This window comes from Choloepus didactylus, chromosome 2 (genome assembly GCF_015220235.1).
Source record: "Choloepus didactylus isolate mChoDid1 chromosome 2, mChoDid1.pri, whole genome shotgun sequence".
Lineage (NCBI taxonomy): Eukaryota > Metazoa > Chordata > Mammalia > Pilosa > Megalonychidae > Choloepus > Choloepus didactylus.
This window is the reverse complement of record NC_051308.1, coordinates 204,858,284-204,873,728: the sequence shown is the minus strand read 5'-3', so window position 1 is coordinate 204,873,728 and position 15,445 is coordinate 204,858,284. Positions and strand designations below refer to the sequence as shown.

The 15,445-nt window shown below is 41.4% G+C and overlaps 1 protein-coding gene across 5 annotated transcripts in view; it reads left to right on the top strand.

Annotated features, from left to right (window-relative positions):
• The first annotated feature begins 13,137 nt into the window (after window positions 1-13,137).
• KDM4A (lysine demethylase 4A) overlaps window positions 13,138-15,445 on the top strand; it is a 41,812-nt gene continuing 39,504 nt past the window's right edge. For 3 of the 5 annotated variants that reach the window (XR_005215395.1, XR_005215396.1, XM_037827465.1), the window contains exon 1: window positions 13,495-13,556. Coding sequence is in view for 1 of the 5 variants with exons in the window: in XM_037827465.1 (XP_037683393.1) it covers window positions 13,552-13,556 (5 nt within the window). In the remaining 4 variants the exon portion in view is untranslated. Of the gene's footprint in view, window positions 13,295-13,494; window positions 13,557-15,445 lie in introns of those variants that run through there. The other 2 variants (XM_037827466.1, XM_037827467.1) reach the window with 2 other exon arrangements.

Here is a 15,445-nt window from a genome sequence, read left to right as displayed (position 1 = left end):
CCCCCACATTCAACTATTCACCAAACCCCATTCATGCTGCCTTCTCTCTCTTGCACCTGTTGGATTCTCTGCATTTCCACTGCTTCTGTCCCAGGCCAGCCTCCTCTTCCCACAACTTTCCCCTGCCCTCCAACCATGACAAGATCAATTCTTTAAGTTTTGTGCCTTCCTCACCATTGTCTTAGCTCCAAGACATCCCACAAGCTGTTCTGGAACATTCTCCCTCCAGATGGTAATTCCTGCTTATTTTTAAGTCTCAGTTGAAATATTATCCCCTTCAGAAACCATCCTTAGCACCCTAAAAGAGGTTAGGTGACCCTGCTCTTTGAGTTATTTGAAATGTACTCTTATTTCACAATAAGATATGAGTGGGTCCTATGATTATGCCTATTTTGTACAGGGGAAAATTAGTGCTCGTCCATTCATTCAACAAGTAATGAGCATTTGCTCTCTGTTAGTCATGGCAGGGTACCTGGAATATACATCAGTGAAGTGAACAGGAATTTCTGCCCTTGTGGCATTTATACTCTTAATGGGAAACAGATGACATCTACAGAAAATAACAATTGTATATATAGTTTGTTAGAAGGTGGTAAGTGCCATGAGAAAAAAAAACAGCAGAAGGGATCAGGCCTGTGCGGACGGCTTGATGACTAATTAGGGTGGCCAGGGGAAACCTTGAAAAGAAGGAATTTGAGGAAAGCTTGAAGCTGGTGAAGGAATTCCCTTAAACACCTTTGAGAGAAGCATTTCAGACAGCTTGCAGCTGAAGCAAAGGCTGGAGCAGGGATTGGCCTGATGTGTTGAGGCTGGTGTGACTGACACGGTGAGCGAGGGCATGAGGGAGTCCTAGGGGGAGAGGGCAGAGAGGAAATAGGGGCAGTTCATGGGCCTCTGGAAGGACTGGCAGAAATCCAGGCGTGGTGAGACGTGGTCAGATTCTGGTTATATCTTGAAGGCAGAGCTGACAGGGTTTGCAGATGGATTGGCGGAGAGAAAGATGAGCCCAGGTAGACCCACAGTTTTGGACCTCACAGTTGACCTGAGCACCTGGAGGGATGAAGGTGTTGTTCACTGCGATGGGGAATGATGTACAGGGGGTTAAGTCACCTACTCAAGGCTCCTGAATGGAATCTGGGGAGTTGGCATCAAGCCCAGGGCTCTTTCCACAATACCTCCTGCCTATAGCTAGAAATGAAGTCAAATGCAGAGGGAAAGATATTTGGAAGGAAATACATCAAAAGGGTTGTGAAGGATGAGTGATTTTTTTCCTCCATAATTTTCCTAATTTTATTTAAAGAGTTAATATTACTTTAATAAAAAAGACAAATATTTCAAAATGTACAATTAATGCTTCCTTATTGTTAAGAAAACAACAAAAACCTTTGAAATAGGATGGAGGTGTAAAATGTTAAAGTCCCCCTTTCTCCCCCGGCCCCCCAACTCTTGAGGGAATCACTATTAATAGTTTAGTGTATCTCCTGGGCATTTTCTATGAATATACAAGCATGTATTTAAACTTTTATACTAGAATCATATTATTCATATCTTTCTGCAGATTGCCCTTTTCATTTAAATATATTGTAGACTTCTTTCCATGTCAGTATCTTGTTTTTTTTAACTATATACCATTCAGTTATTGAAGTACCATAACTTTAAAAATGATTGTTAATGTAGCCTTTTAATTGAAGAAATGGCTGCACATGATAAAATAATTCAAATAATAATAAAATAAAAGGTAAGCTTTCCATCCCCAATTCCAGTTTCATTCCCTGTTGTTAATGGTTTCTGATTTTAGTTCTTTGTGTGGTAAGCAACATCTTTAAACAATGTTATGCCATTAGATAGAATCGGTTGACTCCTAGCTATAAAATTTTTGGGATTTAGTTAACTTACTTGCCTCCTCACCTCCATCTTCTGTTTTTGTTATATATATGTAACAAAACACACACACACATGTTTTAATTCTTCTAGAGCTTACCTTCATGACTTTAAAGAATATATGCTGACGTCTGTTTCTTGATTTATCACCTTTAGGCAGAATCTATTGACTACCCTTTATGAAGAATGAGGAAATCAGCTAACTCACTTAATTTCCCCTCCTCTGTCCTCCAACTACCATTTTTTTATTATATTGCACTATTAGTTCTAGTCTATAAATATGATTAAGTCTTTCATTCTAAAAATTGAAAATCAATAAACAGGATTTTAATTTTATGTTCTTGAAAAATCTTTAAAGCTTCAAACAAGTCCTCTTTTAATTTTTTCTTTATTTCCTTTACTTCTGGATCATACTAAACTGCCACTGCTTCTTGTATAGCATTTTTTTCACCTTGGTGGAGTACCCCCTCTAGTAAATTTTTTCACCTAAGTTTATAAACTTTCTGACTCTTGCATGGCTGAAAATACCTTTCTTTTACACTCACACTCAATTTTAAGTTTGCCAGGTGTGGGCTTCTTAATACGAAAAAAAAATTTCCCAGAAGCTTTAAAGACATGATTTCCAGTTCTGTATTAATCAGTTGTTGAAAGAGGGGGGCTGCATGGCAACTGCTGAGGCTTTCCTCATTTTCCTCATGCATTTCTTTGTGAAATTACCCTGATGTTGTCCCCATGGCCCACTCCAATTTCTTATGATTTTTAATTTGTAGACTCTGAGCTTCAAACTTCCTGAGCCTCTCTTGGGACACTTGCTTGTGGTATCTTGAGTGTGGTTTTATTAGCTCTGATTGCTCCATCAGTCAGGTTCCATGTACTTACTATCTTTCGGAATTCTTATTTTCCATAGGACTTTGACGTATAGTGATAGAAATGTCTAAATCGATTTGTTTTTTTTTTTTTTCCAAGTTACTATGTGTTAAATCACCTTTCTCCCTCCACTGTATGTAATGCCCCCTTTTTATCTTCTACAAAGTGATTATAGAGTCTAACCCAGAGTCTACTTCTGGGCCATCCAGTCTGTTTCGTTCATCTGTCTGTCTAGTCTAAGCCAGAACTACTAATTTAACTTTTGTTGCCTTGTTTTATTACCTAACACAGCTAGTCTGCCATCGTTATATTTTTATTTTCTTAAAATTAATTAGTACTGTTCCCCCAATTTTCTTCCAAATGGACATTATTTTTGGAAAATTCTTCTCCCTCATGTTTGGCTCCAGATTTTTATCGTACCTCAATAAAATTGGCAACAATGGATTTGGAGAATATATATTAACATAAAGGAAAAGCTGGTTGGTGTCTACATGAAGCCTAAAATTTGGGCTCAAAAGTAAGCTGTGCTCATCTGTCCTTGCTCAAAGGGGAGGACAAGCTGTCTGATGTATGCAGCTGCCCCAGGTTCTAGAGAGGGAGCTGCACTGTGATTCAAGGATCCCTGTGACCCTTCGGTGGTTCCCCGCTAGTGACAGCCTGGCCCTTTAGACCCTTCATGCTCTTGTCCATACTGGTCTTTCCAACCTTAGCACTCACCCCATCTCTCCTTGAACCCTTTAATCAAGCCATATCTAGATACCTGTGGTTTCTTAAGCACGCCAGGCTAAACGTTTGTAACAAAGGATTAAATCCCAATATATAAAGACTTCTTTCAAATCAATAAAAACAAAAGCAAACACCCTAATAGAAAAAAAAAAAATGGGCATGGGCACAAATAGGCCATTTAAACAAGAAGAGATACAAATTCCAATAAAACAAATATGAAGGATATTCAGCCTCACTATCAATCAAAGCGATGGATATTAAAACAACAAGATACCATTGTTTGACCATCAAATTGGCAAAGATTATGAGTTGATATTGATGTACGGAATTGGGAACTCATGAATTGCTTAGTAGAGATGTAAACTGTTTCTACCTTTTTGGAGGGAAGTTTGCAAAGTCTGTCAAAAGCCTTAAAATAGGCTTTATCTTTGACCCAGGAATACACTTTTAGGAATTTATATAAAGGAAACAATCAGACAAATAACTTAAAAATCAATGGGCAAAGATTTTGGAAATTATACATACACACACACATATATAGTCTAAACCTCGTTGAGGGACTGTCAGTATTTGTATCACTGGGAGCTTTCAAAAAATACAAAAGCTCAGGCCCTACCCCAGAATACTGAATCAGAATCTGTATTTGACAGTTCCTTAGCACATCTGTATGAGCATTGAAATTTGAGAAGCACTGGCAAGGGTATATACCCAAATGCTAGCAGTGATTTTTCCCAGGTGGTGATGCCTCCTTTCTATTTTAAATGCATTTTCTAGTTTTTATACCGCTGACATGCATTTTATTCATAGTCGCATGTCAGCGGTAGAAAAACACACCATGTCATGGTTGTGCATATTATTCCCTTTGCCTGGGTGCCCTTCCTCCTGCACCTGAGGGCCTCCTTATCCAAGATCAAGTCCTCTGGGAATCCCTTCTTAGCCCTTCCCCACCCTCTGCTAGACAGTCTCAAGTCCAGTTGTGCTGTTGGTCTAGGTAAGCTTAGCACTGTGCTGAGATGATTATTCTTGCTTTTTCAGCTGTTCAGATACTAAAATAGAAAAAAAGGAAAAAGAAAATTGCTAGGCTCCAATGCAGAAATGAAATGCAAATTAGCATTTTAATTATTGTTTTATTCATCTGTCTCCTCCACTAGACTGTCAACTTCTTGAGAGCAAGGACTATGTCTTATTCCCTTCCCAGCTTGGATTCTGACCTAAAGTAGGGACTCAATAAATGTTTGCCAGGTAGATGGAAGGGGAGATGTTTTATCTGGCTCTGAGGCAAGAAGTGTTGCTGTCGGAGGAATTACGGCTGGAGCTGCTGAGCATTCAGTCCTCAGAATCTCCACTCCCAGATCCTCAGAGTCCCTTACTTTTGCTCCCATCCTGAGCACGCATCCTAGTCAGCTCTAAGAGGGAATTCCCACACTCAACCCTCTCAACTAAGAAGGAACTTGCATGATCACACCCAAATGCCATCATTTCCCAAATGAGCTACTTTCTTCCTGTCCCTCATGCTAACCCTTAAGAATGGCTCAGATGGGGATTTTTTAAGGGGGGGTCATCCATGACTTGGACTGGACTTTGAGTCTTGGGGAAAGGTTTTGGCCCCCAGAACTGAGGCACTCCTCAATCTCCCTGAAAAACCTTGTATCCTAGACCCCTTTCCAGGAGTGGCCACAGGCTCCTCTCTGTGGCCCCATGTTTTCAGGGCATTCTGCTCTGCAGCTGCCGGTCTGAGCCCCTTTGAGGTTCTAAAGCTTTAAATTCAACAAACACCTAGTATACATCTATTATGTGCTAAATTATAATTGTTAGCTTTACTAAGCACTTAAGTGACAAGCATTTTACCTACATTGTTTAAATAGCATTCCCTGGGCAGCCCTGAATAGTAGTTTGTATTATTATCTCTTTCTGCAGCCAAAGACTTTAAGGTTTGGAGACACTAACTCACCCCCAGTCACATGGCTAGAAAAGGAGCAGAACCTAGACTTGGACCTGAATCTGACTCCAGAATCTGAATGCTAAACTACGTACAAATTGCAATCCATCTGGCTTCATTTATCCATTCTTTCCACAAATAATGGTACAGAAATATTTGTTGAGAACTTACTATGAGCCAGGCATTGTATAAGGTAATGGGATTCAATGGTGAGAAAACAAAGTCCCTATCTTTAAAGAGTTAGTTTGGTGGGAAGACAGACATGTGTCAAAGAAATCTCACACACATATAATAATTAAAACCATTATAGGTGTTCTAAAAGTGCAGGATGCACTGAGAGTACATGAGGGATGGCTGACCCAGCCTGGGGAGTCAAGACAGTCTTTTGGGAGGAAATGACCTTTAAGGGGTGTAAAGCCCCTGAGGCAGGAGGGAGCATAGCTCCTTAAAGCAGCATTTTAGAAAAACAGAAGGAGCAAGGGCAGAGTGGAGCAGGAAGGGGAGGAGAGTTGGCAGGGGCCAAATCACTCGGGGGCCTTGCAGGCCAGGGCAAGGCTCTTGGGATTTATGGTAAGGGCAGAGGGAGCTTTTAAAGGGTTTTAAATAGGCCACTGAATTCACTAGGTTTGCTTTTTAAAAAGAGCACTCTGGCTGCTGTTTCGGGGAATGGATTGGAGGGCCCAAGATTGGAAGCAGGGAAACCGGTGAGGAGGCTGTTGCAGAAGTCTAGGTGAGAGGTGATGGTGGCTTGGACAGGGATGGGAGTGGTAGTGAGGAGGAAGGTGAGAAGAGGTAGGATTTGGAATACAGTTTTGAATGTGAGGCCAATAGGTTCTGTTGATGCATTGGATACGGGCTGTGAGAGAAAAGAATCAAGACTGGCCCCAGGGTTTTGTTTTGCACACCTGGATGAAAACTGGTGCCTTTACTGAGATGGGGAACACTGAGGCATGAGCAGATTTGGGGGAGAACCAAGAGTTTGCTTTTGTTAAGTTTGAGGTTCCTGTAATTGTCCAAGTCGTAGGGTGGAATTGTCCCATCTCGGTACCCTCAGAGTCAGCACAAAATAGGTGCTTATATATATAAAAAAAATCATTAAGTAAGAGAATGCAGAAATGGGCAGAATTTGAGCCAAGTCTTGAAGATGAAGATATCCTGTTGCTTGAAATAAAAAGCAAGTAAGAGTGTTGGTTGAACCAAAGGATAAAGGTATGAGTGCGATGTGGAAGTGGCCTGTGGGGCATGTCTTGTCACTATCCCACCAGAGCTTTTTTATGCCTTTGCCTGAGGCATCCTCTATAGAGCAGGGGAAATACATCAGAGCTGGGAAGAAAAAATGGTGTTTTTGTTTTGTTCTGTTTTGTTTTCAAACAGAGGAAGTCAGTATATTTACGCTTGTCCGTCTCTAAGCATTTTTACAGTTGTATTTTTATAATTCATGGTCTATGGAGGCCCTGGTCTTTCCAACTGACCTTGTCTGCAGGGCTGAATTCTCTTTCTTATTACATGGACTGAGCAGGCTGCAGAAGCTTCCACAGTGAACCAGATTGAGCAGATCAGGCTGCGTCCAAGCGTTCCTGGTGCTTGCTGATCATGGCTTATTTCTGGGAAACTAGTGTCAGTCCCTTTGCCCAGAGCCTCCCAAAACACCAGAGAAGAGTGTTTCCATTCAGCAGCTTGTGCCAAAGTAGGGGTTGGTATCCGACTGACAGGTGAAGGCTAAAGGCATTATTGGTATATAAACATAGTACTTCCTGTTCATTTGTTCATTCAAGCCATCATTCATTCATTTCTCAGCAAATATCCTTGGTCCACTGCTCATTTCAGGTTACCTAACTTCCTCATGCCTCAGTTTCCCAGGCTGTAAAATGGGAATAGTAATAATGCCCTCCTCAAAAGTTCATTGTGAAGATGAAATTAAGGAGTATCATTCACTTATTCAAATATTTAGTGAGCACATACAAAGTGCCAGGACTGTTCTGAGTGAGTGCTGAGGTATAGTGGTGAACAAAACACTTCCTGTCCTTGTGGAGCTGACATTTTAATAAGAACTAGACAGTCAACAAATAAATAAAGTAGATGGGTGTGTGTCAGGGAAGTCTCCACTGAGGAGGTGACATTTCAGCACAGCCCTGAAAGAGGTGAGGAAGCAATTCATTCAGACTTAGGGGAATAGGGAAATGGAGAGAAGCGAGCTGGGGGAGGAGTTATGAGCTGGAGGAGGAGTTATGAGAGATGAGGGCCGGGGAGATCGCCCGGAGGCCATTATAAGGACTTTGGCTTCTCTCCTGAATGAGATGGGAAGTCTTCTGATAGTTTTAGGAAGAGGAGGAACACAATCTGACTTCTAGTATTAAAGGATCACTTCGCTGTGCTGAGGACACTGTCAGGGCCAAGGGTGGACACTATCCCATTCAGGCTACAGATGATGGTGGTGTGGACCAGAGTGGGGGCAGTGGAAGTAGAAGGAAGTGCTGGATTCTGGATATATTTTAGAGGCAGAATAAAACTACATAAATGTTAATGTCAATGAGCCAAAAGCACAATTGTTAAGAGAAAAAAATTAGACTTCATCAAAATTAAAAACTCTTGCACCTAAAGAGACACTATTAATAAAATGAAAAGACAAGCCACAGACTGAGAGGACATACTTGCAAAGCCTATATCTGATAAAGGACTTGTATCCAGAATATATAAAGAATGCTTACAACTCAATAATAAGACAACCTAATTTAAAAATGGACAAAGGATTTGAATAGACATTTCACCAAAGAAGATGTATGGGTGGCTAATAAACACATAAAAAAAGATGCTCAACATTATTAGTCATTAGAGAAAGGCAAAATAAATCCACAATGAGATACCATTATACCTGTTAGAATGGCTATAATCAGGAAAATAGACTATAACAAATGTCGGTAAGGATGTAGAGAACCACCCCCACCCCTTATCCCCCAGCCCAGTCATATATTGCTGATGGAAATGTAAAGGACACAGCCACTTTGGAAAACAATTTGGCAGTTTCTTAGAAAGATAAACATAAATTTACCATATATCCCAACAATTCCATGCCTAGCTATCTACCCAAGAGAAATGAAAAATACAGATACTTGCATGTAAATGTTTTATAGTAGCATTATTCATTGATAATAGCCAAAAAGTAGAAATGACCCAAATGTCAATCAAAATGTTGAATACTACAATGGAATACTATCCAACAACAAAAAGGAATGAAATACTGATACAGGCTACAACGTGGATAAATCTCAAAAATATTATGATCAGTGAAAGAAGCCAAACACAGAACACCATGTGTTGTATGATTCCATTTATAAGAAATGTCCAGAAAAAAGCAAATCTATAGAGACTGAAAGTGAATTAATGGTTGATTGGGGCAGGGGATGAGAACAGAGATCTGAGCTCAGGGGAGAAGATAGTGCTGCCATTTAGAATGGGTGTCATCTGTGTGCACATCATATGAGTGAAGCCTAAGAGTGAAATGTACTGAGCTCAAGCTCTTGTTTCAGACTCTGTACTAAGTGCTTTGTATCATTACCACAATCATCATCATAATCCATCACCACAGCTAAAACTTACTGTGAGCACCTACTACATGCCAATTAGATTTCTATGTGCTTTATCCACATTATCTCATTTAAGTCTCACACCCAAGAAAGGGAAGGACTGTTTCTATTCCAATTTTAGTTATGAGAAAATTGAGGATTAGAGAAATTAAGTAACTTGCCCTAGCTCATACAACTAGTGAGTTGTGGAACCAGAAACACCCAAGGAGCCTTTGTAGAACGAGAGAGAGAAGAGGACATCAACATATCTTTCTTTCTCTCTTTTATTACAGCAGTAGCAGGTTTACAGAAAAATCATCTAGAAAGTACTGAGTTCTCACATACCCTCCCTCATATGCACAGTTTTCCCTATTAACATTTTGCATTAATGTGTTCCTTTGTTACAATTATGAAACAATATTATTATAATTATACTACATTCACTCTTTGTGTTGTACAGTTCTATGCTGTTGCCTTAAAATTTTTTTTTTTTATTCTGGTAACATATATACAACCTATAACTTCCCATTTTTAACCACTTTCATATATAAAATTCAGGGGTGTTAATTACATTCACAATGTTGTGCTATCATCACCACCATCCATTACCAAACCAAAACTTCCATCATCCCAAACAGAAACTCTGTACCACTTAAGCATTGACTCCTCATCCCCCATTCCCACTCCATTATTCTAGTTTGTGACTCTATGAATTAGGATATTCTAATTATTTCATACAAGTGAGATCACACAATATTCATTCTTTTGTGTCTGGCTTATTTCACTCAACATGTTTTCAAGGTTCATCCATGTTGTAGCATGTACCAGAACTTCATTCCTTTTCATCGCCAAATAATATTCCACTGTATGTATCTACCACATTTTGTTGACCCACTCATCTATTGATGGACACTTGGGTTGCTTCCAACATTCGACAACTGCAAACAATGTCACTATCAACACTGGTGTGCAAATACCTGTTCGAGTCCCTGCTTTCAATTCTTTTGGATATATATCTAGAAGTGGGATTGCTAGATCATATTGCAATTTTATAATTAACTTTCTGAGGAACTGCCAAACTGTCTTCCATACTGGCTGTACCATTTTACATTCCTGCCAATATTGAACAAGGGTCCTTATTTCTCCACATCCTCTCTGACACTTGTAATTTTCCATTTTTTAAAATAATAGCCATTCTAGTGGGTGTGAAGTCGTATCTCATTGTGGTTTTGATTTGCATTTCCCTAGTGTCTAATGATGTTGAGCGACTTTTCATGTGTTTATTAGACTTTTGTGTATCTTCTTTGGAGAAATGTCTATTCAAGTCTTTTGCCCATTTTTTTTTTTCTTTCAGTTTCTTTTAAATTAAGGTAGAACATGTACATAGAATGTCATGCACAACTTGTTTAAGCTATAAACAATTTTATATAATTTTTATAATGTGAGCACACCAGTGTAACCACCAGCCAGATCAAGAAATAGAACATTATCAATACCCCAGAAGCATTCCTTGTGCTCTCCAATCATTCTCTGCCCCACCCAAAAGTAACCATGACTTTGACTTTTATCACCATACAGTAGTTTTGCTTAAAAAATCATCATTTAATGGGTGCACAGGAACAGATGAGCTTAAGAAGGAGACTGAGATAAATTGGTCAGAGAAATGGGAGGATGTCAAGAGAAGTTGATCTAGGCTGGGCCCATCAGATACACACTCCAGCTGCAAGCTAGTGATACAAAGTAGCAGGGCGCTTGGAAGATTCTTTTTGGCAGCAGTGGAGATGTAGTAAGATCCAGTTCAGGAGGCAGTCAGTAGTGACAGCAGTGCTAGCAACTGTATCCATGTCCAGGACACTGGAGTCCTGAGGCAAAATGCAGCATCTTGTGCCTGGTGGCAGCAACAAGAAAGGTGGTGGATTATCTCTGTTGCATGATTTGGGTGGTTTTCCTTGTGTATACTCCAAGTTGGATTCTCCAGACTCCTAGAAATTTTGTGAGCTAACTAGTATAATTATCCAAGGGATTACTATACTAGGTCAAGAGAGAAAAATCTTATAACCATTGTGAAACACTATTGGTTGCCTACCCAACTGTCATTCCCTTGCCTTTTTTGAAACAGGCATCGGATTTTTTTTTTTAGGAAGCCATATGTCCAGCTCCAAGCATGATTGGTCTAATTCCATACTAGTCTATGTAGTACCATCTTTTTTTGCCAACATACCTTAACTCTTATTTTCACAATAATCCTGCAAGGCAGGTATTATCTTTTCCATGTTACTGATGGGAAAAACTAGGTTTGGAGGAATGCCCTGTTTTTGTTTTTTTTAATTATGCATTTCAACATATATACATAGCAGTGATAACTTTCAAAGTACAATTCAACAAGTAGTTAGTGAGCAAATTCCAAAGAATGTTATGGGTTAAAAGTTCCACAATTTCAGTTATTTCCATTATTGTAAAATATAACATATATAAAGGTGTTAACTTTCAAAGTACAGCTCAACAAGCAGGTATATAGATAATTTCAAAAAATATTATGGGTTACAGTTCCACAGTTTCAGTTCTTTCCTTATTGTGAAATACAGGATATACACAGGAAGGTGGTAACTTTCAAAGCACAATTCAACAAATAGCTATTGAGCAAATTTCAGAGAATGTCATAGGTTACAGTTCCACCATTTCAGTTATTTCTGTTTAGCTATTCTAATACCCTAGCATTTAATATATATTTATTTATTTATATAAAGTTTCAATATTCATAATCCTTTGTTAAATCCTCTTGTCTGTTACTATCCCTTCCTCTCATTTAATCACTTTCTCAGTCTTCAGGGGTTTCTATGCAGTGACCACCGTAACTTGTTCTTATTGAAAGGTGGTGTCGACATTATGGGGAAGGGGGCTACATCTGATTGTTATTCTTAAAGAGGCTGTTGCCTCTTTTAGGACTTGTCTGGCATAGAAATACTCTGGTGAATTTGAGTTTCTACAAGACAAAACTTAGTGATTTTTTTTTTTTAAATAGAATCTCAGATAGGGACCTAGGTATCCTAGGTATTTCGGGACTACTGTTGCTTAGAGCTTGGCATACTGTGGCCATTTGTGATGTCTAGCTGGAGCTTGCATAAGAGAAACCTCCAGGATAGCCTCTCAACTCTATTTCAGATCTCTTAGCCACCGTAACCTTATTTTGTTACCTTTCTTTTCCCCATTTTGGTCAAGTAGGCATTTTCAGTCCCTTCATACCAGGAATGCCCTGGTTTTGAAGACACCATGACTAATCTGGATAATTCTGGACATTTTTGAAAATGACTTTGCTTGTGAGTATTCTACTTTCCTATGTGACCTATAAGGATGTCCTGTCTGCCTCCCACCCCCCACGGACAATCAAGGAGCTCCTTAAGGGCCTCACTGCTCCACAGGAACCGCTCCTAATGATTCTAGGAACCCCCTTGCCCTCCAGAAGTGCCTCTTAATGACTCCCTTGGATCTTCCCCGTCCCCAAGCGCCGCTCCAAATGACCCCAAATCCCGGCTCACTGCCGAAACGCATCTAATGACCCTAAGGATACCTCCCCTCCCCTCAGGACCTGTCCTAACGACACCCAGAGCTCTCTCCCCTTCAGGAACTGCTCCTAATAGTCCTCAGGAACCTGGGTGGCCAACCGTCTCCGCTTGTCAAGGATTGAGGGGGTTCCCAGGCCACGGGACATTCAGTTTCAGACCCAAGACCGTCCAAGGGAAACTGGGAGAAGTTGGTCATCTTATGAGGAACTCCTCGACCTCAGGAGGTGCCCAATGGCAAGAGTGCTAAGCACCCTCACAGGCCTCTGCCTCACTCTTTCGTTAACACCCTGCCACACCCTCACCGCCTTCACCCACCTGCCCGACCATCCCCTTTCTAGGTACACTTCTCTTTCAATCCCGATTAGTTACGGATGGCCAGAAGCCCGCCTATGATTGGCCAGCTCCACTACATAGCCGACATACTCAGAAGCCGCTGTCCCAAGTGGTACTGAGTTTCCTCCTGGCAACAGCCCGAGCCGGCCCTCATAGGCTGAGCAGATTGATATCCCTGCCTCTAAGGCGGCTGAAGAGCGTATTCATTGGCTGTTTGAAGGCTTACAGAGGGCCTCGGATTGGTTGGCTCTGTGGGACGCTATGCGGCTGCGCAGAGGCCGACTTTCGAGGAGGCGGAGCGTCGTCCTTCGCCGGCTGGGAAGTCGGTACGAACAGCTAAAAGGTGACAACAGGAGTCGAGCCTAATCCCTGCCGGGGCGGTGGGCTCTGGGTGATAACCACAGGATTTTGGAATCGTTTAGGTTTGTTGCTGCTGTAGCTGTGACCGTGAGCCCCCGTGGGGGAGGGGCGGGGAGTTCGTTCACTGGTGGGTGATAGGCGTGGTTCTCGGCCAATGGGGAAAGGAGCTTCTAAAATGGCTCTTGAAATTGGCCCTTTCCAATCTCCTGTGGCCAATGGACGTCGGAAAGGGAGGGCGGGTCTACAAGGCCTTATTTTCTTCTTCCTGCCGCCGGGCCTTACTCGCCCTGGCGGCGGGGCCGGGAGGGGCTGGACTTCTATGCGGTGAGGTTCGGGGACCTTGAGCGCGGGAGGTGGGGGTGGGAGAGGTCCTACCTGTGGAGCGAGGGCTGCGGTCGCAACTCCGAGGGGAGGGGCGGGAGTTCGAGGCTGTTGTTAGCAGCAACTACCTTTATTGAGTGGTTGAGTGCCGGGCCTCGGGCTTAGCGTTTCGCTTGCATCATCTGACTTACTCACGGCAACCCTACAACGCAGGGGGTTGGGATCCCCTGTTTACGGGTGAAGAAACTGGCTCAGACAACTCGCACAGCCAAGGTCACACAGCTAATGAATGGCAGAGACCGGATATGTATTCAGAGTTGTTTTGACTCCGAAGCCTGTGCTCTTGAACCATTAGGCTTTGTTGCTGGGTGCGGGGAGTGAAGGTGTCAGGGAACGGGAGCTTTCCGCAGGGAATAGACTCGGGGAAGAGAATCCTAGGGTTGAAGAAAGGGCATGAATAAGAGGTGACGGCGAGGAAATCAGTTATTCAGCAGTTACCGAGTGCCAGTTCTGCATGCATTGTTCTAAATTCCAGGCATGCAATAGGGCCAGAGATAGATGAGATGGACCCCTTCCAAGGCCCGGGGAGGGGCCCTAACACCCTGTTCACATGATCATATGTTTTCGTAAAATTTTCAGAAGTGAGATCTTTTTGTATTCTTTTAAGTTTTTTAGAGAGGGTCCTCAACATTGAACGAGCTGTCTCTTCTTCCACATTTGGCTCTGCCCTTGCAAAAGACTTAATGTAGGTGGAGATTATGATGTAGACCTCACAGAGTAAGAGAAATAGCACTAGGAGTGCATTTCACTAATGTGGGCAAATTTCCTGGTATGTAAAACGGGCATAATAGCATACCTGCCATGCAAAGTTTTGGCAAGGTGCACGAAAACCACCTGGCCAGGAACACAAGGTTGTTATTTTTGGTGGTAGGTTGGGAACAGTTTCATCCTTTCTGAGCGCTGTCCAGCTCTAAATGGGCCACTTGGAACTGGGCTGCCATGACTTTGGGGTCCAGACTAGGCAAGAACTACTGGACCCTTGGTGAGGAGGTTCAGTAGAGGAAAAGGCATACTGTTTTCTTCCATAAACTGGCTCCTTTGAGCTGGTAAGCTTTGTTCTTTCTCATTTAAAAGGTCTTTTGTGTTACCAGGTGATGGATAGCACACCTACTTAGCTGAAGGCCACCTCTAAAAATAAAGTATTTCTTTAACCTTCTACAGTCAGTTGTGAAGTTTGCCCTGTATTGCCAGTTTATTGCCCTGTTTTGTCCTTTGAGTTCTGGGTACAGTGCAATTAAACTAGTCTCTAGCTTGACTTCATTAAATATTGCTGAAACTACATTTTGGTTTAGATGTGAGAACATATTCACTTTATGGTTTTAAAATCATAGCTTAGAAATATTACATGGTATCGCTTATAAGTGATGACTAGAAACAGCAAATTTGCTGAGACAGAAAGCAGATTAGAGGTTATGGGGGATGGAGGAAGGGCATGGGGAAGTGTATGTTCATATAAAAATATGTATTTATTATGACTCATGCTTCTGGTATCAGGGTAGTTTTTAACCCTTAAACTTTGAAACCAAGTAGCCTTTTTTTAAGGAATCTAAAATGTTTGAAAGTTGTGCCCTACAAGGGAGCCCATAGGTGGCTTTGTTAATCTGGTTGAAAATACATTATGTTTAATACTCAGAGAAGACATTACTAATGTGTGATTAGGGTGTAACTTGAAAAGATAAAATATGAACAGATCGGCTGTGTTGTTAGAGGGGCCCAACAACCAATTAATTACAGTTTCCTCTTTTATATCTGAAACAGTGTTTCCATTTAAATGATATTTGAATACATGCAATTTTGATAGATCAGGCTTTTTTTTTTTGCCAGTGTATTTT